The sequence below is a fragment of the Rhinatrema bivittatum genome, chromosome 14 (assembly GCF_901001135.1).
Source record: "Rhinatrema bivittatum chromosome 14, aRhiBiv1.1, whole genome shotgun sequence".
Lineage (NCBI taxonomy): Eukaryota > Metazoa > Chordata > Amphibia > Gymnophiona > Rhinatrematidae > Rhinatrema > Rhinatrema bivittatum.
The window spans coordinates 862,971-888,743 of record NC_042628.1 but is presented as its reverse complement, the minus strand read 5'-3'; the positions used below and the strand labels follow the sequence as shown (position 1 = coordinate 888,743).

At 46.7% G+C, this 25,773-nt stretch overlaps 1 protein-coding gene across 4 annotated transcripts in view; it reads left to right on the top strand.

The window, feature by feature from the left end:
* The first annotated feature begins 3,432 nt into the window (after nucleotides 1–3,432).
* The window catches only part of COG7 (component of oligomeric golgi complex 7), a 53,506-nt gene continuing 31,165 nt past the window's right edge, over nucleotides 3,433–25,773 (top strand). Inside the window, exons 1-11 of one of the 4 annotated variants that reach the window (XM_029576082.1) lie at nucleotides 3,433–3,752; nucleotides 5,117–5,265; nucleotides 7,511–7,627; nucleotides 14,382–14,550; nucleotides 14,734–14,816; nucleotides 16,716–16,838; nucleotides 21,513–21,711; nucleotides 22,241–22,368; nucleotides 22,492–22,646; nucleotides 22,903–23,019; nucleotides 23,518–23,583. In XM_029576082.1, the coding sequence (XP_029431942.1) occupies nucleotides 3,584–3,752; nucleotides 5,117–5,265; nucleotides 7,511–7,627; nucleotides 14,382–14,550; nucleotides 14,734–14,816; nucleotides 16,716–16,838; nucleotides 21,513–21,711; nucleotides 22,241–22,368; nucleotides 22,492–22,646; nucleotides 22,903–23,019; nucleotides 23,518–23,583 (1,475 nt within the window). In that variant the 5' untranslated portion in view covers nucleotides 3,433–3,583. The remainder of the gene's footprint in view (nucleotides 3,753–5,116; nucleotides 5,266–7,510; nucleotides 7,628–14,381; nucleotides 14,551–14,733; nucleotides 14,817–16,715; nucleotides 16,839–21,512; nucleotides 21,712–22,240; nucleotides 22,369–22,491; nucleotides 22,647–22,902; nucleotides 23,020–23,517; nucleotides 23,584–25,773) is intronic. The other 3 variants (XM_029576081.1, XM_029576084.1, XM_029576085.1) reach the window with 3 other exon arrangements.

The window sequence follows — 25,773 nt, the reverse complement described above, 5'->3', positions numbered from 1 at the left end:
AACTCACAACTAACAATCAAATTAACCCAATATCCCCTGTTACTCATGCCAGAAACCTTGGAGTAATCATTGACAGAAACCTATCCTACAATAACCACATAACAACCAAAATCAAAGAAGGATATCACAAACTCCTAATCCTAAGACGTATAAAACTTTACCTAAACTCGTTAGACTTTAGAACTATTCTGTAACTAATAATTTTTTCAACCATAGACTACTGCAATTCCTTACTGATTGGCCTTCCGTATAACTCAGCAGCTAGAATACTAACTGGAAAAAAAAAGAATGATCACATCACCCCCATACTAACTTCACTACACTGGCTTCCTATTAAATCTAGAACTGAATATAAGATCTTGACCATGATACACAAATTAGTATACTCCGACCACAAAAATCAAACAGGTTTAAAAATCACTCCACAAAATACCCACAGGAACCTTCGATCAAATAACACATCTCGTCTAACGATTCCTCCCATCAAAAATGCCCACCTATCAACCACAAGAAATAGAGCATTCTCCATCACCTGCCCAAAAAGATGGAACTCCCTACCACCTTATTTGAGAACACAAACTAGCATCAAAACATTCAAGAAAGATCTAAAAACTTTGCTTTTCCACAAAGTCTACATTAATGATCAGTTAAATCAACAATCTAACTACAATCAATACCACCAATCAAACCCTCGCAAGAAAGAAACAGAAACAACAACCAGCAACAACCATAATCATACCAATATGAACCTATAAAAAAAAATAACACTAAGAATCTGCATCCAATATGAATAAATCTCAATACCATTACCATACTCCTTTCCCTTTATTTCCATCTCTTCCTTTTCCCTCACCCCCTTCCCTTCATCCCTCCCACTATTATTTTTACAATGTTTAATTATCTGTATACTGTTTGAATCTTGCAAACCGTTGTGATGGCTACACTGAATGACGGTATATAAAACCAAACAAATAAATACATAAATAAATGAAATCGTAGCCAGGTCTTCGGTGAAGCTTTTTTGACAGGACAGCCAGAAAGCCCCATCCTGTGTTTTCAGTGCACGGAGGAAGGTTTTCTCTACGTAAGCAAACAAGGAGCATAAAGTGCTGCACTGGACATCGAAGGAGTGTGAAATCTGCATAATGCACTGGTAGGAGGTCCCCAAACTGGAAAAATAAATATTATTTTTAACTTTTGTATTTCTAACTTTTATCCTTTTCCTATAACTGCTGAAGGTGAGGTACAAAGACATGCAGAAATAAAATACATCATTTGAACTGGCTTCTGGGTTGATTTTTATTTGATTTGTTTATTGATGGTTATTTAGCCTATAGTAATTACATTTTAGACATGGCCTAGTGAGTTAATTAACTGCTTGCTATGTGTGGTTTGGATCTCTTATGTTTATGGTTATTATATTGGTTATGCCTTGCTTTATGCATGATTTTTAGTGATAACTGTGTGTAACAAAAGTTATTAAAAAAAAAAAAAAGAAATCGTAAAACATAAGAATGCAAAGTAAAGAATAAAGCCCAATACAATAATAGATAAGTTGAACGGTGCACATACAGAGCAAAAACAGAAAAGAAGAAAGCAAGACAATCCAGATCAGGGAATTTTTTGCTTCTTTTTCACCTAAGAAGTGCCAGGCTGGGTCAGACCAAGGTCCATCGAGCCCAGCATCCTGTACATAAGAACATGAGAAGTACCAGGCTGGGTGAAATCAGCATGGCAGTTGATCTCCATCTGCTGGAATGCACATCCACTTGTGTGGACTGGCCTGCCTGCCCTAGCGGAAAGGAAATTGTCAGGTGAGTAAGAAGTTTCATCATTTGCTGCCACACTCTGATTTTTTTTTTTATCATAATTTTCCTTTTCCCGCTTGAATACTTAACTTTTTTTTATCTTCACAATGGTGGAAAAGAAACCCTTTAATGGCTGCACAAATGCAAACACAACATGTCAAGTTTGGTCTTCCACACTTATGCCTTTACTCTCTTGATACGACCACCTGCCCAGCATATGGAAGAATGTCCCTTGAGCATTCATGGAGAGAGACTTCAAGTTAAAATTCCATCTTTCTTCCTCTTTTTTAAGAAAGGAACAAGAATTGTTCAGCGGGCTACTACTACAACAAGGTCAGTGTTTTCTTAAAGCTAGAACCATGATTCTCCACTTTCATGGCGGGAGCGCAAGAAAAGGAAAAACTGCCGGCACCAAGAAGCACTAAATGTAAAACCCTAGACAATATAACATGTGACCAAATCCAAGTAATATAAGACCTGCTATGCGGATGTCAATCGAAGTCCGAGTGTACCTTCATATGATGCTGATGGGTAATACAAAATGTCACTTATCTTTTGTTCTGTAGTCGGTGGACTACAGAACAAAAGATAAGTGACATTAATGGCTTCATTTCAGCTGCCATCCATGAAATAATCTGGAAGTGGACATTCTAGCACAAAGAGCTACATCACTGAGGTACCTAATGCTTCTGAAGCCTTATTCTAGGCTCACAGACACGATAGCTGTATTACCCACCAGCATCGTATGAAGGTGCACTCAGACTTCAATTGACATCCACATAGCAGGTCTTATGGCACTAAGAAGCAAGCACTCTCATAAGAAACACTGTGCCGATACTCGTTGGTTACGTACAAAGTCGTTACTATCCCTTTCCGTCCAGGGCACAACTCTTGGTCCACGGAATCAGGTCTCACCTCATCAGGTTTCTTTATAACATAGAAAGCCTGGGGCAGAAACCTAAAAAAATTCCATGATAAAATTCTCCTAAAGTAGCCCTGCTGTGCATCTGAACAGCAAACCTATATCCACCCCCGATCAGAAATAATAGCAGGGGGGCCCCAAACACGAGGCTCGGACTTAGATTCCTCAAGAGCTTCCCCGCTCTTTACAGTTGGCGCAAACACAGAAAGGGGACCGGAGGTGCTATGAATATCTAAATTTCTGCTACTTGTTTGCAGCTTTACAACAGATAATGTAAACAGTTTTTTGCTCTTCTGCTGCTATTCTAATTGTACTATAACCCACTCAAGAGTGAATTTCGGATTCAAAAAGGCACATAAATCGTAAATAAGCAGCTCAGTTTTATGTGCACGTTTTGTTGTCTGCAAAACTCCTTGCTGCATCGGGAGTACAGTTTGCACAAAACTAAGGGTTAAACTTTAAAAACAAATGACATCCGGCTGTACTAGAGCGCAGCAGTGCGCCAGCTTTTCATTTCCATATTCCTGTATTCGGCCACCTAGAGAGTGCCAGCGCGAGCCCCGCGTGCGTGTGGGCGGTCCTTCCTGTTTCCGGTCACGCGCTTCCCGGCAGTCCTCGCGGCCGCAGGACGGTGGGTTCCGGGCTGGGGAGAGAGGCAGCGGCCCAGGCTTCCTTGCACGTTGCACGTTGCACGTTGCGCAAAGCCGCGCTCGCCTGACAGCGCCGCTGCTCCTCCTCCTCCACTTCCGGCTCGCAGGCTCCGAGTGCAAACCTTCTCCTGCTGTTTAGGGTTGGCTTTTTCTCTGCAGGACATCCATGGTAGCGCTTTCAGTGCACGGAGCTTGCCCTGGCTATGATGGATTTTTCCAAGTTTCTGGACGATGATTTTGATGTGAAGGGCTGGGTGAATGGAGCTTTTCGAATGGTTCAGAAAGATGCTCCAGGGAAAGTGGATGGACATGCAGCTACCTTGGTGATGAAGCTTCAACTCTTTATTCAGGAGGTCAACAATGCTGTAGAAGGTAAGTGAATGTCTTCTGTCCCGCCTCCTTTTCGCTTTGTATTTAACACCGGCAGGTAAGGACCTGCCGGTGTTAAATACACCTTCACCTGGCCTGCCCAGTTGTGCCCTGCTACAGATCTCTCTCAATCTGTGTTTTTCTTCCTCTTAAGCCACCGCAGTGTCTCTCTATTTTCTGTTCTCTGTAACCCTGCTTCGAGTGTCGCCTGGTAACCTTGCTGTGAGCCTGTTTCAGGTGCCCTCCATCATCTTACAGAAAAGTATTTTTTCACTTTTCTTTTGAGCAGCCCCTCCCCTTCAGTTTCCATGATGACTCTCTTTTTTTTGTTTGTTTTTACATTTTTAAAGAGGAACACTTGTACGCTAGGAGATAGCTTCTAATTTTCTTCTAAGTGCAAATGTAGGGATTTGTAAGATATAGCTATAACAGAAATTAGTATAATGGTCTCATTACCACTTAGAAATAGCATGGGACATCATAGGAGTATTTCTTTAATAAGGCTCACTGTTTTCGCAAATTGCAGTTAGATTCAGTATGCAAAGTCCATGTATTTGGAATTCAGGGGAGTTCTTTTCTAACAAGATTTGTGGAGAAGGAGGAGGAGAATGACTTGTTCCAGAGAGAAGTAGATGTTGTTATCCCTTCTTTGTGGCAGAGCTGTACTCTTCCCTCTTTCCTTGAGAGGGGAAAAGGGTTGTGCTCCCCCTTTTTCTGTGTGGTGGTGGGGAAGGCTCACTCTTTGCCATATCGTTTTGCATGCAGGTTGAAATCAGTTGCTGTGAAGCCCGGCCCTGTTTCTAGCTGGGAAGGATATTCCCTTGTGCAGAGTGGGAATGTGGTGTTTTTTTCCATAGGGCTCTTCAGGGGACAAGCTAAAGGGTACTGGAGAGCAACAAAAATATGTTTCCAAACCCTTACACAAATCTGAAGGTCACTTTTGCTATCTCCTTGTAGATTTGGACTGTGTTGTGCAGGTATAATGCTACTTTCTTGGGTGTTTGAGCACTCAGCTTTGTGCCTGACAGTGCGGCCAAAGTGTACCCAATACTCACAAAAATCTACACCTTGTCATACCTTATTGCTGAATTATAAACCATTTAGAAGATTCAGCATGGCAAGTGATTGGGATGGAGTGGAACTCAAAATGTTAATCTCTAAGATTGCTCCTGTTTCATCAACTGAACTGTTCAGTCTCTGATTCTTTTCTAAAAGTCACATGATCAAAAAGAGAAGACAATTATTTTAGATATGATGACCTTGCTCTCCTGTGGTTCTGTATAGAAGAGTAAGATGAATTCCCTACATTGGAATTTCTGTTTCGGGTGGATGAGAGGTGGGAACTCCTCACTCTGTTTCTCTTACAGAAACAAGTCACCAGGCACTACAGAACATGCCTCGGGTTCTACGTGATGTCGAAGCACTGAAGCAGGAGGCATCTTTTCTCAAAGAGCAAATGATTCTTGTGAAGGAAGACATCAAGAAATTTGAGCAGGACACAGCCCAGTCTATGCAGGTATTCAGTAGTAATATCCACACAATTAAACCCAATCTCATTCATGATTATATAGTAGTCTGTGAAGTATATTTTAAATTATGGTTGTACTATTTTTGTACATTTGTTGCTTGCTTATAACATCCTGCTGGGTTATGATGCTGTTGGACATTATGGAAGCTGCCTTTGGGATGGCTGCTCTTAGTATTGGGCATGATGTGGTTTGGGTCTTGCAGAAATTTGGGCTGCACAATAAATTCACTTCTTGTATCCTGAAGCTTCTACTCACATTGTCTTGTCTGTTGGATGGTGGTATTTCTGCTGCTAAGTATTGGTGAGGAAGTACTGAATGCTAAAAAGTGCAGAGAAAGAATGCAAGTGGAGCTCTGTCACATGGTAAACCAGGCTGATTGCATCTCAAGAGCTGGAACAGGTGACTGGGCTGCCGGCATCTCTCTTCCCATGTTCCAGTCCTCGTGAAAGGAAAAACTACGCTTTCAGATTGGTCGGGTCCCTGTAAGTACCCAGATCAGTCCAGACTCCTGGGTTTCGCCTTCCTGCCACCAGATAGAGAACGTTTTACTGACACTGCTACATAACCCATTGTGCAACCTGCAGTCGCTCAGTATTTCTCTGTCTCCAGCATATGGTAAGTGGTAAAAAACCTGCAGTCTGGAGTAGAATAGAAGAAAAAGAGATAGATCTCCAGTTCCTCCCAGGGGGGGTTGTTAGGTCCTAGTAGGACCCCCCTCCCCTTCGTTTGAGGCAGACGAGCAGGGGGTTGGTGAGAAGAGAATGGCAAATAAAATGGTGGATGTCATAATGCCTCTGTATCACTCCATGGTGAGACCGCACCTTGAATACTGTGTACAATTCTGGTCGCCGCATCTCAAAAAAGATATAATTGCGATAGAGAAGGTACAGAGAAGGGCAACCAAAATGATAAAGGAGATGGAACAGCTCCCCTATGAGGAAAGACTAAAGAGGTTAGGGCTGTTCAGCTTGGAGAAGAGACGGCTGAGGGGGGATATGATAGAGGTGTTTAAAATCATCAGAGGTCTAGAACGGGTAGATGTGAATCGGTTATTTATTCTCTCAGATAATAGAAGGACCAGGGGGCTCTCCATGACGTTAGCAAGTAACTCATTTAAAACAAATCGGAGAAAATTATATTTCACTCAGAATTCATTGTCAGAGGATGTGGTTGGTGCAGTTAGTGTAACTGGGTTTAAAAAAGGTTTGGATAAGTTCCTAGAGGAGAAGTCCATAAACTTCTATTAATCAATAAGGAATTGTAGCTTGGGATCTATTGAATGTGATGTAGCGTTGTTAGTGGTTTTTCCACACTGTTTATTTTAATTTCAGGGACGGAGTTTCTAGTTGGTTACAGCATCACCAATCTCCTGTTTGTTGGGGGACTTAGCTATAAAGTTTTTAGTGTGGTTATAACTTGGCTTGGGCAGGTTAATACTGAGGGACTGCAGTGTCTGTGAAACTTTCTGTCTCCATCTGGCGGGAAGGCAAAACCCAGGAGCCTGGGCTGATCTGTGGTAGTAGAGGAATGAAAATGAGCAGGTAAGAACCAATTTTCCTATGTCTGAAAGGATGCTGAGCTGAGGATCCTGCGATTCATGAGCCTGACCTTGCAGGAGAGCCTTTTCTATCTCTGTGCTGTTCAGTGGGGTCCAGGTGACACACTCTATGCACAAAATGCTCATTTTTTATTGAAAATTATTCATGGGGGTCAAACCATCCGATATGAGCAATTTCTGTTTCTTCTGGTAATGTCTAACTGGAAGTCAGAATTAAAAAAGAACAACCAGAGTGGGACTTGTGGAAAGCTGCCTGGGAAGTACTACGTTTGTAACCATTTGTTTATATTGTTCTGTGCAACTATTTTATATTGTTTGATGTGACTCCTAAGCCTTTCTTTCTCCTTTCATTTTTTGCTGTTATCTGTAAACCGATGTGATGTACAAACAAACATCGGTTTATTTATTTATTTTACAGTTTTTATATACCATGTGTACATCACATCAGTTTACAGAGAAACTTAACGTTAACAGAGTTACAGATAACAAGGGAGGGGAGAACAGGAGAAACCAAGGGACACAGAAAGCTTTAAATAAATAAAGATATATTTCTAATGTGTGGGTTCTTTATTTTCTTCTAATCTATTCTCACTTCTGAGCTCCTTTCCTTGGCGGCCTCCTCCCCGTGGTTGATGGGTTCTTAGTTTTCCAGAGCAGTGTCTGTCCCGTTGCAGGTTCTGGTGGAGATGGATCAGGTGAAGTCCCGCATGCAGGGAGCTGCTGAATCGCTCCAGGAAGCTGACAAGTGGAGCACGCTTAGTGCGGACATTGAGGAAACGTTCAAAACACAAGTGGGTTTGTACATCAAGGGGGATTATTGGGTGCTAGTGATTTATTCCTAATGTAAAAGGCTCTAATGATGACAAAGGAAGAGGGAAAAAGCCGAGCCTTCTCTTTTTGTAATTGGTACGAGCAGTTTAGATTTTATTTTCTCCACAGTTATTACCTTCTCTGTATGGGAGAACTTTGAATTCTGATGTAAAAAGCACCCATGGACTGTATCCCAATGTAGACAATTTGCAAATTGCTCCCTTAATGTGCGCAGCTTCCAGCGGCTCCAGTTAGAGGAGTGTCCGTGTTTGAATTCATTGCCTTTTCTAGTTCCTGCAAGTCTTCCTCTTCATGCCTTGCTTGACCCCTGATGTTTCAGGGAATTTTCCCTCTGATTTGCAGAGTCCTGCATCTGCGACATCCTGCGCTAACGCTGTGCTGAGGGAGAGAAATCGATGTGTGGCCGAAGGAGTCACAGAACCCAGTTGTTGCTTCTGAGTGGGGGCTGCCATGCAGGTCGCAGCAGGGATGAAATGCACTTATCAGTCAGTGCCGGTGCTGCATCCTCTCAACGCCACCTGATAATTTGTTTTTGGGTAGGGGTGGCGGCAGCAGAGCATTGTGAGTGCATTTTTTCTCTGGCAAGTTCACAGCCTCATACAGCCCTCTCTTTCCTTCTGCGGTCCCCTCCATTCTCCTCTTAGGCTACTCCTTCGCCGTCCTTTTGCTTAATCAGATTGCTGGATTTTCAGATGTTATGGGCGTCCTGTTGCATTGTGTACAAGCGGTGTGTGTTCTCTGTTCCCTGTACGTACCCGGATCAGTCCAGACTCCTGGGTGTATGCATTCTGTTGCATTGTGTACAAGCGATGTGTGTTCTCTGTTCCCTGTACGTACCCGGATCAGTCCAGACTCCTGGGTGTATGCATTCTGTTGCATTGTGTACAAGCGGTGTGTGCTCTCTGTTCCCTGTACGTACCCGGATCAGTCCAGACTCCCGGGTTTATGCATTCTGTTGCATTGTGTACAAGCTGTGTTGGTTTTCTGTTCCCTTTATGTACCCGGATCAGTCCAGACTCCCGGGTTTATGCGTTCTGTTGCATTGTGTACAAGCGGTGTGTGCTCTCTGTTCCCTGTACATACCCGGATCAGTCCAGACTCCTGGGTGTATGCATTCTGTTGCATTGTGTACAAGCTGTGTTAGTTCTCTGTTCCCTTTATGTACCCGGATCAGTCCAGACTCCTGGGTTTATGCATTCTGTTGCATTGTGTACAAGCGGTGTGTGTTCTCTGTTCCCTGTACGTACCCGGATCAGTCCAGACTCCTGGGTTTATGCGTTCTGTTGCATTGTGTACAAGCGGTGTGTGTTCTCTGTTCCCTGTACGTACCCGGATCAGTCCAGACTTCTGGGTTTATGCGTTCTGTTGCATTGTGTACAAGCGGTGTGTGTTCTCTGTTCCCTGTACGTACCCGGATCAGTCCAGACTTCTGGGTTTATGCGTTCTGTTGCATTGTGTACAAGCGGTGTGTGTTCTCTGTTCCCTGTACGTACCCGGATCAGTCCAGACTTCTGGGTTTATGCGTTCTGTTGCATTGTGTACAAGCGGTGTGTGTTCTCTGTTCCCTGTACGTACCCGGATCAGTCCAGACTCCTGGGTTTATGCATTCTGTTGCATTGTGTACAAGCGGTGTGTGTTCTCTGTTCCCTGTACGTACCCGGATCAGTCCAGACTCCTGGGTTTATGCATTCTGTTGCATTGTGTACAAGCGGTGTGTGCTCTCTGTTCCCTGTACGTACCCGGATCAGTCCAGACTCCTGGGTTTATGCATTCTTTGCATTGTGTACAAGCGGTGTGTGTTCTCTGTTCCCTGTACGTACCCGGATCAGTCCAGACTCCTGGGTTTATGCATTCTTTGCATTGTGTACAAGCTGTGTTAGTTCTCTGTTCCCTGTACGTACCCGGATCAGTCCAGATTTCTGGGTTTATGCATCCCTACCCACAGATGGAGGCAGAGAACAAAACCCTTGAGGCACTGCTGCATAACGAGAGTGCCACCTGCAGTCCCTCAGGATTTGTGTCTTCAGCAGATGGTAGAGATGCAAATCTGCAGTCTGGAGTTTGATTAAAAAAAAAGGAAGACTGAAGATTCCTGGAAGGCTCCTCCTTCGTGGGCCATCCCTCGGGTTGAGCAGGAGATTGGTGACCCCTGAGCTAGCTTAGCCCTTATTGGTCAGGGGAGGTGAAAGCCAGGGGTCCTGGTTCCCTCACTCCCTCTGAGTCCTCACCTCCAGAGTCTGCTCCCTCCACATCCAGAAGCAGGGAAGTAACCCTCTTTCTTTCTGCTTTCCTTGTTTGCTGGTTATTTCCTTTATTTGGAAGGGAGCTGCTCAGCTGAGCTCCCAGGAGGCAGGGCTGGGTGAGTGTGGGCAAAAACCTCCCGATTGCTGGGCTGGGTGTTTAGCATCGGGGACACACCAGCGGGGTTTGTTCAGCAACAGGAGCTATTTTTAGGCCCGACCACCAGTCAGGCTGCTGGAAATTTTGCTGCGGCTGTGGTGTGGCAGGAGTTCGGCTCCGTACAACCGTGCTGAGCGTGGTGGGTGCCTCAGGAGGGGCTGGGATCTCCGCGGGCCCATGGGGGGATGGTCAGAGCATGAGGACAGCTGGGCCGGTGCTGCAGGCCCCAGGGGGGTCAGAGGCTCCGGTGGCTGTTTTGAGAGCACATGGCAGGAGCTAAGAGGCTGCTTCAAAGCCTCGGGACTCCCCTCCCCCACTTTCACCCATTGATTTCAGCGCTGCTAGTGGCAGGGAGGGGCCGGGGGATGATGGACAGGATCGCTCCTCTTCGGATTGGGAGCAGTTTTCAGTGGCTCTTGTCCTGCTTCTTCACAAGGCCTGTTTGGCTGAGAAGGAGGCAGGATCCAAGCAGCTGCTTCCCAGAAAACCCCCTGTGACTAAGAAGGCTGGGGGGGATCCAAGCAGGTGAGCTCTGCAGGGATCCTGCGTCTCCTTGGGCTGGGACGCTCCTCGCCTGAGGACGGGGACACGTCAGGCGAGTCGCATGGAGCCAGGCAAGGACCCTGCTGAGGGCGACTGCCCTCGGATAGTTTGGTTGTTCCACAATGAGGAATGAGGTGCGCTGGTTCCCCAGGTGTTGGAAGATTTGAGGATTAGGGGTGAACCCGGTCCTGGTTGGACTGCAGGGGTTTTCCTTACCCACAAAGGTGAAGACGTTAGTGGAGTGGGAGTCTCCTGAAGGTAGACAGAGCTATGGCTAAGCTATATCCCTTGCTGGATAATGAAGGGGTAACCCGGTCATGGGGGCATTAAGGAGACCCCCTAAGGCCTTTCCGTTCCCAACGACGGTGAAGAAGCTGGTGGATCAGGAGGGGGAATCTCCCAAAGCGGGTAATGGGAGCTATGGCCAAGCTGTACCCCTGGCTGGAGCAGATCTTGGAGTCCTGGAGAGTTCCCAAGGTGGATGCAGCTGTGTCAGCGGTCGCTAAGAAAACATCCATTCTGGTAGCCGGAGTGGCAGCTCTAAAAGGTGGCCAGGCTCGGAAACTGCAGATCCTGCTCAAAGACTGAGGTTTCGGCTCGGGGTCTTCCTGCTGCGGTGTACAGATGGTTTGATGCAGAGAGTCTGTGTGTGCCGGGTGCAGTAAGGGGCTGGGGGCGGGAGTGGCCGCTGTGGCTGATGCTTGGTAGGGTCTCAGTGGTAACTGCGAGGAGACTCCTGTGGCTACGAAATTGGCGACGGGTGCGCAGCTGTCAAATCTCCCCTTTAAGGGAAAGCTGCTATTTGGACAGGATTTGTAGCAGCTCATGAAGCAATTGGGGAAGTCGAAGGGTTACCTGAGGACAAGAAACCCCCCCCCCCAAGAAATTGTCTTTTCCTGCGCGAGGTGGTAGGCACTGCCCTGGGTCGGAGTTCGGGCAGACAGCAGCACTTTCCAGCCCAGTGAAGGCCTCTGAGGGGGAGGCAGAGGTAAGATTGGTCATTGAAGGCAGGCTGGCCCGTTCCTCTCCAAAGGCTACTGAAGGAAGGCTGTCCCTCTTTTACGAGGAGTGGACCAAGATCACGTCGGACCAGGGGGTCCTGGAGGTGGTGAGAGACGGCTATGCCTTGGAATTTTCTTGTCCACTCAGGAACGCCTTTGTAATCTCCCACTGCGTCTCCCGGCCCAAGCGAGAGGTGGTGCGGGGATGCTGCAGTGGCTACAGCTCATGTGCGCCATTGTTCCAGCGCCCCCTCTGCAGAGGGGGCAATGTCGATACACTGTGTATTTCATGATGCCCAAAAAGGAGGGGGCTTTTTGGCTCTTTCTCAATCTGCAGAAGGTCAATGCTGACCTCTGGGGGCCGTGTTTCAGATAGAAATGTTGAGCACGATGATAGTGGCAGTGTGCAAAGGGCAGTTTCTGCTGTTGGACTTGTCGGAAGCTTATCTCCATATCCCTGTTTGGGCCGGACATGAGCAATTCCTGAGGTTCAGGGTCCTGGGGCAGCATTTCCAATTTTGCACCTTTCCCTTTGGGTTGGCGGCTGCGACATTCACATTCACAAAGTGATGGTGGTAGTGGCGGTGGTGCTCAGGAAGGAAGGTATCCTGGGGCACCCGTACCTGGACGATTGGTTAGGACGGGTGAAGTCGGAAATGGAGTATTGCTCAGTCCAGTGGTTCCAGCAGGTCCTGGATTCATTGGGCTGGGTGACGAATCTGGTAAAGAGCCATTTAAAGCCGACCAAGCTTCAATACCTGGCTGGGGAAGGTGTTTCTGACTACGGAGTGGGTAGTCAAGTTGCGGAGTCAGGTCCTTCAGCTGTTGCGTCTGGTGATTTCAGGGTCTGGGATTATTTGCAGGTTCTGGGTTCCATGGCTTCTACGCTGGAGTTCGTTCCATGGGCTTTTGCTCACATGCGCCCGAGTGGATGCTGTTATCCTGTTGGAATCCACTTTCAGGGGAATTTCAGTTTCATTTGCCGTTGCCGGAGGATGCCAGTTCTAGTTTCTTGTGGTGGCACTCTTGGCACAATCTCGAGAAAGGGATGGATCGGGAAGTGCTTGACTGGGTGCTGTTGACCACGGATGCCAGCCTCTCTGGGGGGGTGTTGATGTGTCGAGAAAAATCGGCCCGGGGCAGTGGTCTTCAGAGGAGGTGCCCATCAATCAGCTGGAAACCAGGGCAGCGCGCAGAGCCTTCCTGGAGTTTCTCCCCCTCATTCAAGACAAGGCGGTGCGAGTGTTCTTGGAAAGTGCGACGTTAGTGGCGTATTTCAACCGCCAGGGCAGAATGAAGAGGCGTCTAGTAGCGCTGGAAGCACAAGAGCTTTTTGTTGGGGCAGAGAAACAGTTGGCAAGAGTAGCGGCTTCCCTGTAGCCGGAGTGCGCGACGTGCAGGAGGACTTCCTCGTCTGTATCCGGGGAAGTGGGAGTTGTTGGCAGAGGCCTTCTCCTTGATTCAGGCCAGGCTGGGCAGACCAGCGGTTGGCCTCATGTCAACTTCAGGAAATGGAAAGATGGATCAGTTTTTCAATCGCAGAAGGGAGATCGGATCAGAAGTCGTCGACACTCTCTCGTTCACCCGTGGCTGACGCACCTGTTGTTGTATGTGTTTCCACCGCGGCCTATCGTTGGTTGAGTGCGGCGGCGCATCGAGCTTCATCTGGAAAGGGTGATTCGGGTGGCTCCCAAGTGGCCATGCCAAGACTGTCATGTCTTCTCAAATGCCGGGAAACGTCGGCATTGACAACATTTCGCTAACGCTGCACCAGGGCTTTCTCTATAATTCAGAACATTGTTGAGTCGGCGTTTCTTGGCAAAAGAAGATATAATAGTTTTGGCACATCACAAAGATAAGTGATGAAATATTCAACAAGTGTAAGGTCTTGAGGATTTGAATCAAGTGGGCATTCTTTAGGCTGTTCAAATACAGCCAAGAATTAAGATGTACAATGATTGAACTTTTAACTAAAGAAAAAATAGGCTGAATTGCCTTGATTAAAAATTATACAGTATGATCTTTGAAGAGGATATGAATCAGAGAAGATTTTAGTAATCAAGAAGAATTAGAAATAATAGAGAGGTTTTGGACTTTTAATAAATATAACAAAAGTGAGAGGTTTTTGACCCATGATTGCAAATTCAGTTCATTACGTTTTCAACCACTATTGAGGTCCTTTCCTCTCAAAATTAAAAAATATAAAAAAAAAAAAATTGTAAATATGAAAAAACATATGGTAATAAAAATTAAAAGAAGTTCATGAGAGAGAAGGTTCTTGAGAGATTTAAAGAGAGCTGAATCTGAATAACAGTTATATTTGCATACACTCTCCTTTATACTAGTGCTTCCCTGACTGTCACCTGGCTTCTCCCGTGTTATAATACCCGGTGGAAAAGGCAGAACCCCTTCTTCACCGGGGTGGTTGTTTTTGTAAACAATAAAAAAGTTTTCACATACTAGTGCTTCCCTGATTATTTGGTTGTATTTTCAGATCTGTAATGTCCTCATATCAGATCATACCTGTGTGCTGGCATGCGACTTTTGGGTTTTTTATGTTGTAAGTCAGTGGTTTTACATGTACCCCCTCCTCAAACTTCAGAAGGTGCGGGAAACAAGTACTTTTCAATAAATAAATTTTATTTTATCCTGCCAGTGACACATGATCCGTCACAGAGAATAAGAGTGGCAGGCAGCTGCAGCTCACGCTGTATTACAATGTGTGTATGACAGAGCTCGTGCTGCTTGTGTTTTAATGTCCGTTGTGCAGGATATTGCTGTGATATCTGAGAAGCTGCTGAGCATGCAGAGCAGCTTGGCTATGTTGATCGATACCCCGGACTATACTGAGAAATGCGTGCACCTGGAGGCTCTGAAGAACAGGCTGGAGGCTCTGGCCAGTCCACACATCATAGCCACTTTCAACACACAATCTGTGGGTGAGAAGCTTTGTGCGGCCCCTCTCGTTGTTTAATACTGAGATCACGAAGAGCTTGGGAGGTTTCCTGACCAGGCAGCCATTACAGATAATCCATAAGCTGCCGGCTGTTGTAGGGGGCTGGGTGGTATCCACGGTCTTACAGGATGTCTGATGTAATGCTCTTTATTTAATGCTGTTCCAGGTCAGGCCAAAGTGTTTGTGAAAGTATTCACAGAAATGGAGCGGATGCCGCAGCTGCTGGCGTACTATTACAAATGCAACAAGGTACCCCTCACCGACCAGCTTCAGGCCTAGCTGTGTACAGGCTGCCCAGCCAGCACATTCCCATCCTTTCCACTTCCTGCTCAGAACACTGTTTTATGTTTTATAATGAAAGAATTTTCCATGTTCAGTGGCCTTGCCTGCAGTCTGTTTCCTGGTTATATTGTGAGTTCTCTTTCCTATCTTGCTCTGCATTCTCTTCTTTCTCCTCCCTGCCTGAGTTTCTCTACAGTCTGCACATGGATTGTTCATTTGTGTGCATGTATGTGTTTCTGTCTCCTCTGTACTTTGGGTGTGCACATGTCTGTCTCTGGCCCTCTGTGTGAGTGTGCATCTGCCTGTATGTTTCAGTTTTTGGCCTCCCTGTGTTTGGCTGTGCAGATGTCTGTCTGTCTCTGGCCCTTCCTATGCGTGTCCTGTGTTTGGCTGTGCAGATGTCTGTCTGTCTCTGGCCCTTCCTATGCGTGCCCTGTGTTTGGCTGTGCAGATGTCTGTCTGTCTCTGGCCCTTCCTATGCGTGTCCTGTGTTTGGCTGTGCAGATGTCTGTCTGTCTCTGGCCCTTCCTATGCGTGTCCTGTGTTTGGCTGTGCAGATGTCTGTCTGTCTCTGGCCCTTCCTATGCGTGCCCTGTGTTTGGCTGTGCAGATGTCTGTCTGTCTCTGGCCCTTCCTATGCGTGTCCTGTGTTTGGCTGTGCAGATGTCTGTCTGTCTCTGGCCCTTCCTATGTGTGTCCTGTGTTTGGCTGTGCAGATGTCTGTCTGTCTCTGGCCCTTCCTATGCGTGTCCTGTGTTTGGGTGTGCAGATGTCTGTCTGTCTCTGGCCCTTCCTATGCGTGTCCTGTATTTGGCTGTGCAGATGTCTGTCTGTCTCTGGCCCTTCCTATGCGTGTCCTGTGTTTGGCTGTGCAGATGTCTGTCTGTCTCTGGCCCTTCCTATGCGTGCCCTGTGTTTGGGTGTGCAGATGTCTGTCTGTCTCTGGCCCTTCCTATGTGTGTCCTGTGTTTGGGTGTGCAGATGTCTGTCTGTCTCTGGCCCTTCCTATGCGTGCCCTGTGTTTGGGTGTGCAGATGTCTGTCTGTCTCTGGCCCTTCCTATGCGTGTCCTGTGTTTGGCTGTGCATATGTCTGTCTGTCTCTGGCCCTTCCTATGCGTGTCCTGTGTTTGGCTGTGCGTGTCCTGTGTTTGGCTGTGCAGATGTCTGTCTGTCTGTGCCCCCTCTCTGTGCGTGGGTGCTCTGTATTTGGGCTTGCAGATGTCTGTCTCTGGCCCTTCCTATGTGTGCCCTGGGTATGGCTGTGTATTTGTCTGTCTGTCTCTGTTTCTGGTCTTCCTGGTGTGTGTATATATATATCTGTGTGTCTTGGATTCTGCCTGTGTGTGCATATGTCTCAGGACCTGGCGTGTGTGTGTTTTGTCTCTGTGTATATATTTGCTACATGTTCTGTGGTCTGTCTGCAGGTGGCGCTCTTTCTCTAGGTATTGGTGATCCTTTATAGGCTCAGTTATGGCCTTCATGCTCAACCATTGAAGTAATGACTCGAATGATTTCTTTCTTGCTAGAAAGATAGTGTCTTTTTTTGAAATATTTCTTTTTTGCCAGATACAGGAAATTAGTCTTTTATTTATCCTCCTTCTCCTACCCTCTGTTAATATTCTGTATGAGCTGAGTTTATTGGAACATTGAAGTCTGCTTTTCCTGAAACGAGAGCGCAAAAGGAACGCGTTTATCATAGCAAAATGATGTCCTTTTTTGTTTTCTTGCACGGTGCATACTCCTGCTAGCAGGGTTGCTCACATTCCAGCAATGGGAGTAGCAATGAAGTCCTGTGACCCGAAATGCAAGGTCTGGCAGAGGGGGGAGCAGTGCATGTGACCTTTTCAGTGCTTTTCTCTTTGCAGGCGCAGCTGGTCAGTGTGTGGCAGGAGCTCGGTCAGAGTGACTTGACCTTAGACCGACAGTTGACCGACTTCTACGACACCTTACTTGGCTCTTGGCATTTGCAGCTGCAGTGGGTGACTCAGGTAAGTGGCTCAGTGCAACAGGAATCGTTTGGATTAGCTCCCAGCTTCCCCCATGAAGCTCTGGAAACTGCAGTGGCTTCGCAGAATAATCCTGCACTCGTTTCCAGTGGCAGAGCGGGGGGTGGAGGTTTCCAGCAGGCTTTTCTGCTAGATCTGATTTCATATTTGAAGCGTTGAATCGTCAGCCTGACAGTCACAGGGAGGTGATTATCTTCAGTTAAGAAATTTGAACAATGTAAAAAAACTGCTTCTGCTGTTGAACAAGAGCTCAGAAATGGTAAAACTGCTCTAATGGGTCCTTTATCCTCCTCTATAAAATGTGCTGGAGAGCATCAGGGAAGGAGCAGGAACAGGAAAGGGGTCCACGGTTGGAGGGGAGATGGAAGATGAGAAGGTGGAGCTCCACCCTTCATTGCAGGGGTCCTGGCTCCCTCGCTGCCCCGAGGCCTTCTCACCCAGACTGACCGCTGCAGCGTCCTGGAGCACCCAGGGACAGCAGAGTCTTATTTTCTCTTGGTATTCTGCGTGGCTCGGGAGGCTGTGTCTTTAAGGGCTAAAGTTTAAAAAAAACAAAACACCATAGGCCTGTCTGTCTGTGCCGTTCAAGCGGCTGAGGAGATGTCTGCTCGGCATCGGGGTGAGGAGGGAGCCTCGCAGGTGGAGCTGTATTTCAGCACCTGAAGCCGGCACAGCGGTGGCAGCTTTATTTTCTCCTGCTCGGGGTTACTTTTAGCCTCGAGCTGCTTCGTGTGCGCTTCCATCTCCCGCTGAGCGCGGGCAGGCCTGTCGGGGGGGGGGGGGGTGCGGCCCTTCTCTGTCCTGCCTGTGTCTCTGTAGGTGAGGGAGCCTCGGCACAGGGATCCAGGGGAGGCGCTGCGGACCTGTGAAGGAGGCCCCAGGGGAGGAGTAAGAGACAGCAGCACGTGGCAGGAGCCCTGCCATGGATGGGGCAGGCAGGGACTCCCCTCCTCCGCTTTCTCCTGTGCATCAGGGGCCTGGACGATGGGGGGATGTGCCAGCGGACTCTGTGCCCACTTAGCAGGAAGAACACAGCAGATGTTCTGCAGATTTTGTTTTGCTAATGCATGAAGCCTATCTCGCCAGGCAGGAGATGTCGGCTGAGCGGCCCGAGGCAAGGCTATGAAGTCTAGAGCTGAGCTGTGTTCCTCACACCAGGCCTCAATTACTCTCCAGACCTGCAAATACACTCGGGACGAGGAGAACGTCCGAGCGCAGAGTAGCTGGCAATTACTGCAAAGACTGCAGTGTTTGCATGCAAAGTCCGCCTCAGTAAGATGAATTATAAGGGCAAGTTGCTGTTTGATTAAGAAGCCCCAGAAGCTTCCTGAAAGCAGATCCTGCTCAGGGCCTCAGGGTGCCAGGAGCTGCAGCTGAAGACTCAGGCCAGGGAGGCAGCGCCTCTCATGGAGGAGTCGCTACTTTCATGGGGCAAGGAGTCAGCCAATGAGATTCATAGAAACATAGAAATGACGGCAGAAGAAGACCAAACGGCCCATCCAGTCTGCCCAGCAAGCTACGCACTTTATCCTTTTTTATTTCCCTTTTTCTCTCTCCCACCTGTTACTATTGGCTTCCAGTACCCTCCAGCCCTAATTCCCCTCCACCCCACCACCAATTTAGAGAGCAGCGTCGTATCTGCATCCAAGTGACATCCAGCTCAATTAGGGGTAGCAACTGCTGTAACAAGCAGGCCACCCCCTTGCCCCATACTCTTACCCACCCCTGTTTTTATTTTTTTTGTTTATTTATTTATTTTTTGGAGATAGCAGCCCTCCATCCTTCCGCTCCGTGAAGGTGGAACACCAACTACTGGCCACTGGCATCCCGCTCCGTGAATGCCTCTGTGGCTACTGCCGCTCCGTGCAGTGTTTGAATGCCTCTGTGGCTACTGCCGCTCCGTGCAGTGTTTGAATGCCGCTGTGGCTACTGCCGCTCCGTGCAGTGTTTGAATGCCTCTGTGGCTACTGCCGCTCCGTGCAGTGTTTGAATGCCTCTGTGGCTACTGCCGCTCCGTGCGGCAGTAGCCACAGATCGCCTTGAACCACCGAGTCCTAGACGTTGTGCAGAAGGGATAGTGCATGGAGCTTTTCTTTCTCAGTGCTGCTGTCTCTGATTTCCCACTGCACATAGATTGAGAGAAGAGAAGCAGTAAGAGCCGCCCTGGGAAAAGACCGGAAGCCACAGTTCAGTGACTCCTTGATGATTTCTTTCATAGTAACTAAAGACCGGCAAATAAACCACCCCCAACCGTAAGGATATCTGGAAGCTGTCAGCTTCACAGGCTTGACCTTCTGTAGGATGTCAGTCCCTATGCAAGTCAATCTTGTCAGCTTCCTCTCTGATCCTCTACGATTCTGGGATAATTCAGCTTCGAGTCCCACGCCTCGTGTAAATAACAGCGGCCTGGTTATTCCAGGTCCTCTAACCTTCATGTAGGGATGAATTTCATTTTCTAAGGATAATTACAGAGTAACATTAAATCTACCCGAAATTGCTAATTGAATTCCCTCCACAATTCCTCCTCGTTAATAAGGTAATCTCAGGGTGAGCGAGTCTAACCAGAGTAATGTTTCTAAGGGGGGTGGGTAGTGCACTATCGAGCTCTGCTGCTGATGTTATGATGACCGTCTCGCTCTCTTTATCTGCTTCCTGTCAGTGCTCTTTACAGATTGCCTCTGATTTCTTTCCTTTTTGTGACCGATATTGATGCTTTATTCAGCACTGGTAGTTATTTTGCAGATGTATCCAACAACCATTCAGTGCAGCTGCTCTCCCCCTAATCCTTGTATAACCTGATAAATATATTTCAGAAATATACCGGTCAGTAACTAAGGTCTTCATAAGAAATGTCTCAGTTTTAAAAACGTTAATGACCGTAAAGCTTTGATAAACAAGTAACTGCTGCTGAAATTTTATTGTTAAGAACATGCCATACTGGGTCAGACCAAGGGTCTATCAAGCCCAGCATCCTGTTTCCAACAGAGCCCAATCCAGGCCATAAGAACCTGGCAATTACCCAAAAACTAAGAAGATCCCATGCTACTGATGCAATTAATAGCAGTGGCTATTCTCTAAGTAAACCTGATTAATAGCAGGTAATGGACTTCTCCTCCAAGAACTTATCCAATCCTTTTTTAAACACAGCTATACTAACTGCACTAACCACATCCTCTGGCAACAAATTCCAGAGTTTAATTGTGCGTTGAGTAAAAAAGAACTTTCTCCGATTAGTTTTAAATGTGCCCCATGCTAACTTCATGGAGTGTCCCCTAGTCTTTCTACTATCCGAAAGAGTAAATAACCGATTCACATCTACCTGTTCTAGACCTCTCATGATTTTAAACACCTCTATCATATCCCCCCTCAGCCGTCTCTTCTCCAAGCTGAAAAGTCCTAACCTCTTTAGTCTTTCCTCATAGGGGAGCTGTTCCATTCCCCTTTATCATTTTGGTTGCCCTTCTCTGTACCTTCTCCATCATAACTATATCTTTTTTGAGATGCGGCGACCAGAATTGTACACAGTATTCAAGGTGCGGTCTCACCATGGAGTGATACAGAGGCATTATGACATTTTCCCGTTTTATTCACCATTCCCTTCCTAATAATTCCCAACATTCTGTTTGCTTTTTTGACTGCCGCAGCACACTGAACCGACGATTTCAATGCGTTATCCACTATGATGCCTAGATCTTTCTTGGGTTGTAGCACCTAATATGGAACCCAACATTGTGTAATTATAGCATGGGTTATTTTTCCCTATATGCATCACCTTGCACTTATCCACATTAAATTTCATCTGCCATTTGGATGCCCAATTTTCCAGTCTCACAAGGTCTTCCTGCAATTTATCACAATCCGCTTGTGATTTAACTACGCTGAATAATTTTGTATCATCCACAAATGTGATTACCTCACTCGTCGTATTTCTTTCCAGATCATTTATAAATATATTGAACAGTAAGGGTCCCAATACAGATCCCTGAGGCATTCCACTGTCCACTCCCTTCCACTGAGAAAATTGCCCATTTAATCCTACTCTCTGTTTCCTGTCTTTTAGCCAGTTTGTAATCCACGAAAGGACATCGCCACCTATCCCATGACTTTTTACTTTTCCTAGAAGCCTCTCATGAGGAACTTTGTCAAACGCCTTCTGAAAATCCAAGTATACTATATCTACCGGTTCACCTTTATCCACATGTTTATTAACTCCTTCAAAAAAGTGAAGCAGATTTGTGAGGCAAGACTTGCCCTGGGTAAAGCCATGCTGACTTTGTTCCATTAAACCATGTCTTTCTATATGTTCTGTGATTTGATTTGGATCTTTTTCTCATTCCTTTGTACTTTGGGAGGTGGGCTTGTCAGTCACGTTACATTTCCCATCCTTTAACTTCCGGGGATGACCTTACACGGAAATTCTGTTTCTATCTTCCCCCTTCACTCCTCACATTCACAAAGCAAAGACCTGGTGTCAGGGTGCTCAGGCTGTCTCCGTTGTTCAAGGTAATGGCAGACAGCCTGTCCAGTATTGCTACTCTAGGGCGTCCTCGATTTCAGCTCTATGGATTTCCTTTGGATGTGTATAAAATGATTTTTTTGGTCTGGCTGGGAGATGTTAATTTTGGTTGCTAGTAATACCTTTATTCCCTTTTCTAGGTTTTTAAGAACCCACATGAAATAGTGACAGTCCTACTGATCCAGACGCTTGGTGCCATGGTGCCATCTGTCTCTGTGTGCCTTAGCACCAGCATGGAAAGAGCCAGCCAAGATACCAAGCTGAATACACTGCTGGACTTGTTCCACACCACGGTGCATTTTGCAAAGGGACTGGAAGCTGCAATCCTTCCTCAGTTAGGTAAGATGCATTTCCTTTATCTGTGTTCTCAAACGGGGGCAGGGGAGTGGTCCTCCTCCTCCAGTGATGCTGGCTGGTCTCTGGAGGAGTTTGTTTCCTTCGCTGTGCTAATAGCAGCGGCTTAGGTGCTGTATGGGCCCCGTCCAGGACTCCACTGCAGAGAGAAGGGTGAGAAACTGCCTTAGGCCAAGTTCATTGGTGTAATAGTCTGAGCAAATGAAGGTGCACATGCTTCACAGCCGTGTTTGCTTCCCTCAGAGTCGGTGACCTCTCCAGGAGTCACAAGAGCTGGGATGGTGCAGAAGGAGATATTGGATAATTGTTCTTGCTATTTAAAGCTGGGCAGACTAATGAACAAAGATAGTGAAGAGCTTCCAAGTTCACCCAGGGTTTTGTTTGTAGCCGTTCTCCTGGATTCTAATGTGGAGGCTCTGAATCTGTTGGGAATATGTGCTCAGGTTACTTGGTAATGCCTTATGTACAGGTTAATGTTGGTTTCTGTGAGCAGAGCCCGCTGCTTCCTTTGCAGGGGAGTATAACCTGGTGAAAGTGATGGAGCTTGTGGAAGCGGTGTACGGTCCATATAAACCATACCAGCTGCAGTACGGTGAGCTGGAGGAGTTTAACCTGTTGATCCAAATCAGTGCAGTACCTCTGGTGAGTTACGCTTTCGGCGTGCTGATAGAGGGCACTCGTCGCTCATTCTGGAGGGCGCATGTTGTGTGAGTGGCAGCATTCACAGATGGCTAATTTCTTTTGCTTTTTGGGGGTTTTTTCCAGGAACATGGGGAAGTCATAGACTGTGTCCAGGAACTGAGCCAGTCGGTAAGCAAACTCTTCAGTTTGTGTTCAGGAGCAATGGAGAGGTGCATTAAACTGACAGAGGGCCTGGGAGTCTGTGGCCTGCTGAAGGCACTTATTTCAGTCTTTACAAAGTGAGTATCTTTAGTAGCTAGACCCGGAATATCGGTTTTCTTATCAGCTTCTTTGTCTTGCATATATGTAAATCTTTAATTGTGTGTCTGTTTACATAAGTGCACATGTACATGTGGGTCTGGTGTATACAGTATGTATGTCTCTGGTGTGCAGTGAGTCTGCCCGTATGTTGAATTGTGTAATAAATAAGTAGCTCCCTTGTTTGCGAGACGTTCTGCAGCCTGCCAGGTTACTTTTCTTGCTCTGCATTTAAAGGTATGTGGCAGATTTCACCAGCACGCTGCAGTCAATCCGGAGAAAGTGCAGTCTGGACAGCATTGCAGCAGAGCCCCTCTTCCAGGAGGACTGGCAGGCCTTCCAGAGCTCTGTCAGGTGAGAGAGTGCGCGGGTGATGGGACTAGGGAAAGACTCTTATGAGGACAGCATTGCACAGAGCCCCTCTTCCAGGAGGACTGGCAGGCCTTCCAGAGCTCTGTCAGGTGAGAGAGTGCGCGGGTGATGGGAATAGGGAAAGACTCTTATGAGGACAGCATTGCACAGAGCCCCTCTTCCAGGAGGACTGGCAGGCCTTCCAGAGCTCTGTCAGGTGAGAGAGTGCGCGGGTGATGGGAATAGGGAAAGACTCTTATGAGACATGCGCTGTGCAAGGCCTCAATGCCTGATTAATGCAGAAATTCCAGAGGCTCAAGCTAAAGGGGCCACTTAACCCCTAAGTAGCTCTTCTAGTTTAAGGTTTATTAAAAGTCTCCACAAACCTTAGGTTGAGGAGTGCGTGACATATTCAGTTTGATTTCTGGGAAGATAAAAGAGCTTGCTGTGTGCCTGTGATAAGACTTGGATTTCCTGTGAGCCTGAGCTCTTGTTTTCCAGGATAATTGCTACCTGTGGGGAGCTCTTTCGCCAGTTTGGGGACTTTGAACAGCAACTTGCAAACAGGTAAAATGTTTTGCATGAGAGTGGAGGCTCGGGGATATCTGTTGTGCAGAGGGAGGGATTCTATCATTCTCTTCTTACTGGCCCTGGGAGTGAAATAATCTGCTGGATGCTTGTGTCCTGAGACCGAATGCTGGGCTCTGTGGACCTTGGTCTGAGCCAGCATTGCGCATCTTGCTGGGGTTGAACTTGGAGCACAAGGAATAATCTTAATGTTGCACAAGGAAAAAACTCCAGAAGGCACTCTTATTCACTTGCCAAACCGTTCTAGAGCAAGGGACCTAGACTTCAGAAAGACTGACCAAGAACATACATGAGGAAGCGCTGTCAGGCGTAGCGGGTGCAGAGGAATTATGGGCCACAATAAAAAGGAGTTTTGAAACTTCAATAAACTTTTTTTGTGATGAGCATGTTAACAAGGGCAAGAGAATAAACAGAAAATAATCATATAAAAAATAAGAGCAAAAATCTTGCATTGAATATGGAAGGACATAGCAGGAGAAGCACAGGCACAGTCCCAGGATGGGCAGTTAGACTGGCATAGGGTAGGGGAGATATGATAGAGACGTTGTGAGGGAGTCTATAGGAAATTCTCTCAGACCACCTTAAGGGACCGGGCACTGCTCTCTCGCTCGGTCTTTAAGATCCAGACCTGCAAGGAATCTTGGGTAAGGGAGGATTCCCCTCACCAGGATACAAGAACTCGGGGCCTAGAAGGGTTAGAGAGGCCCCAGGGAGCAGATAGGAACCCCTTCTCTGCAAAGACCTGCTATGCATGATGTCCGTGTGCCTCCTGAACTTAAGGTGAGCTGCATTGGTTTGTTTGACTTTTCTTTCACTGTAAATAAATTGCACCTAACGGGAACAGCCAGCGTCTGCCTCCTCATTCCTGCTGGCTGTTTCCCAAGCTGCTATCACCAAGTAGAGGAAAACGTTGTCTGCCACCATCTGTCGGTAGAGGGAAACAAGGACTGCACTAACGGAAAGGAAATTTAACAGATAAGGAAACTTCTCCTTGTGAGCCCTCTGGGGATAGGGAAATACCTAAAGTACCTGAAGGTAAAACGCTTTGAAGTGCTGAAAAGCGGAATATAAATCAAATAAATTAGTGTGGATGGGCAGACTAGATAGGCCGTATGGTCTTTTTCTCACGTCACATTTCTCTGTTTCTGTTGCCAATGAGTAAAAGCGAAGGAGAAACTAAAAAGGGGAATAGTAAGAATTAAACGGGAGGATCAGAGAAAAGCAGGTACTTGAACAAATTCATTTGGTATTCACTATACAAAAAGTGATAAGAGACTAGGGTGTTAATTCATCATGTATAATGTCGAACCATCCTATCAACGTTATTGCTAGCATTTTCATATTTAATCAGCACCAACCCAGTAGAAATTTTTCGGTCCTCTTCCACAGTTAAACACTGCTATTCTCACCCTTCTTTGAGACAGGATCTTCCGTAGTTTGGCGTGAAGATAGATAAATAATGGTATTCCTGTTCGTACCCCAGATCAGTTCAGACGAGTGGGTTTTCCAACCCTACCAGCAGATGGAGGCAGAGAACAAATTGTTGGGGCACTGCTACATAACTGAGAGTGCTACCTGTAGTCCCTCATTCCCTGCATGTATCCGGATCAGTCCAGACTGCTGGGTTTCGCCTCCCTTCCAGCAGATGGAGACAGAGGAAACCTTCAAGAGCACCTCCTTTTAACCTGGTGTGCCACCTGCATCTCCTCAGTATTTCTCTGTCTCCAGCAGATGGAGTGGTACAGGTTTCTCCTTATCCTGCTCACAGAATTTCACATCTACATACTTGGTTTACTCATTTTCTTCTTGTCCTTGTTTGTTTGCTTGTTCATTGCTTAACATATAGTTTTCTGCTTTGGTAGTCGTAATAGTGAGAAGATGCAGTTGGCATACCAGGTTAAGAGGCGGTGCTGCTGAAATTTTACCCTGACTCCATCTGCTGGAAGGGAGGCAAAATCCAGCAGTCTGGACTTGATCCGTGGTACTACAGGAACGAAAATTAGCAGGGAAGATCTAATTTCCTGCTATTCTCAGCCCCCCAGGGGGAGATTTCCCATAGTTGTACTACAGATACATAAATAATGCTATACTAATACTATGGAAGGAAGATTTCCTGACTTATTTCAAAAGAATTCAATAATCTAATAAACTAAGAGAGAGAGATTTATT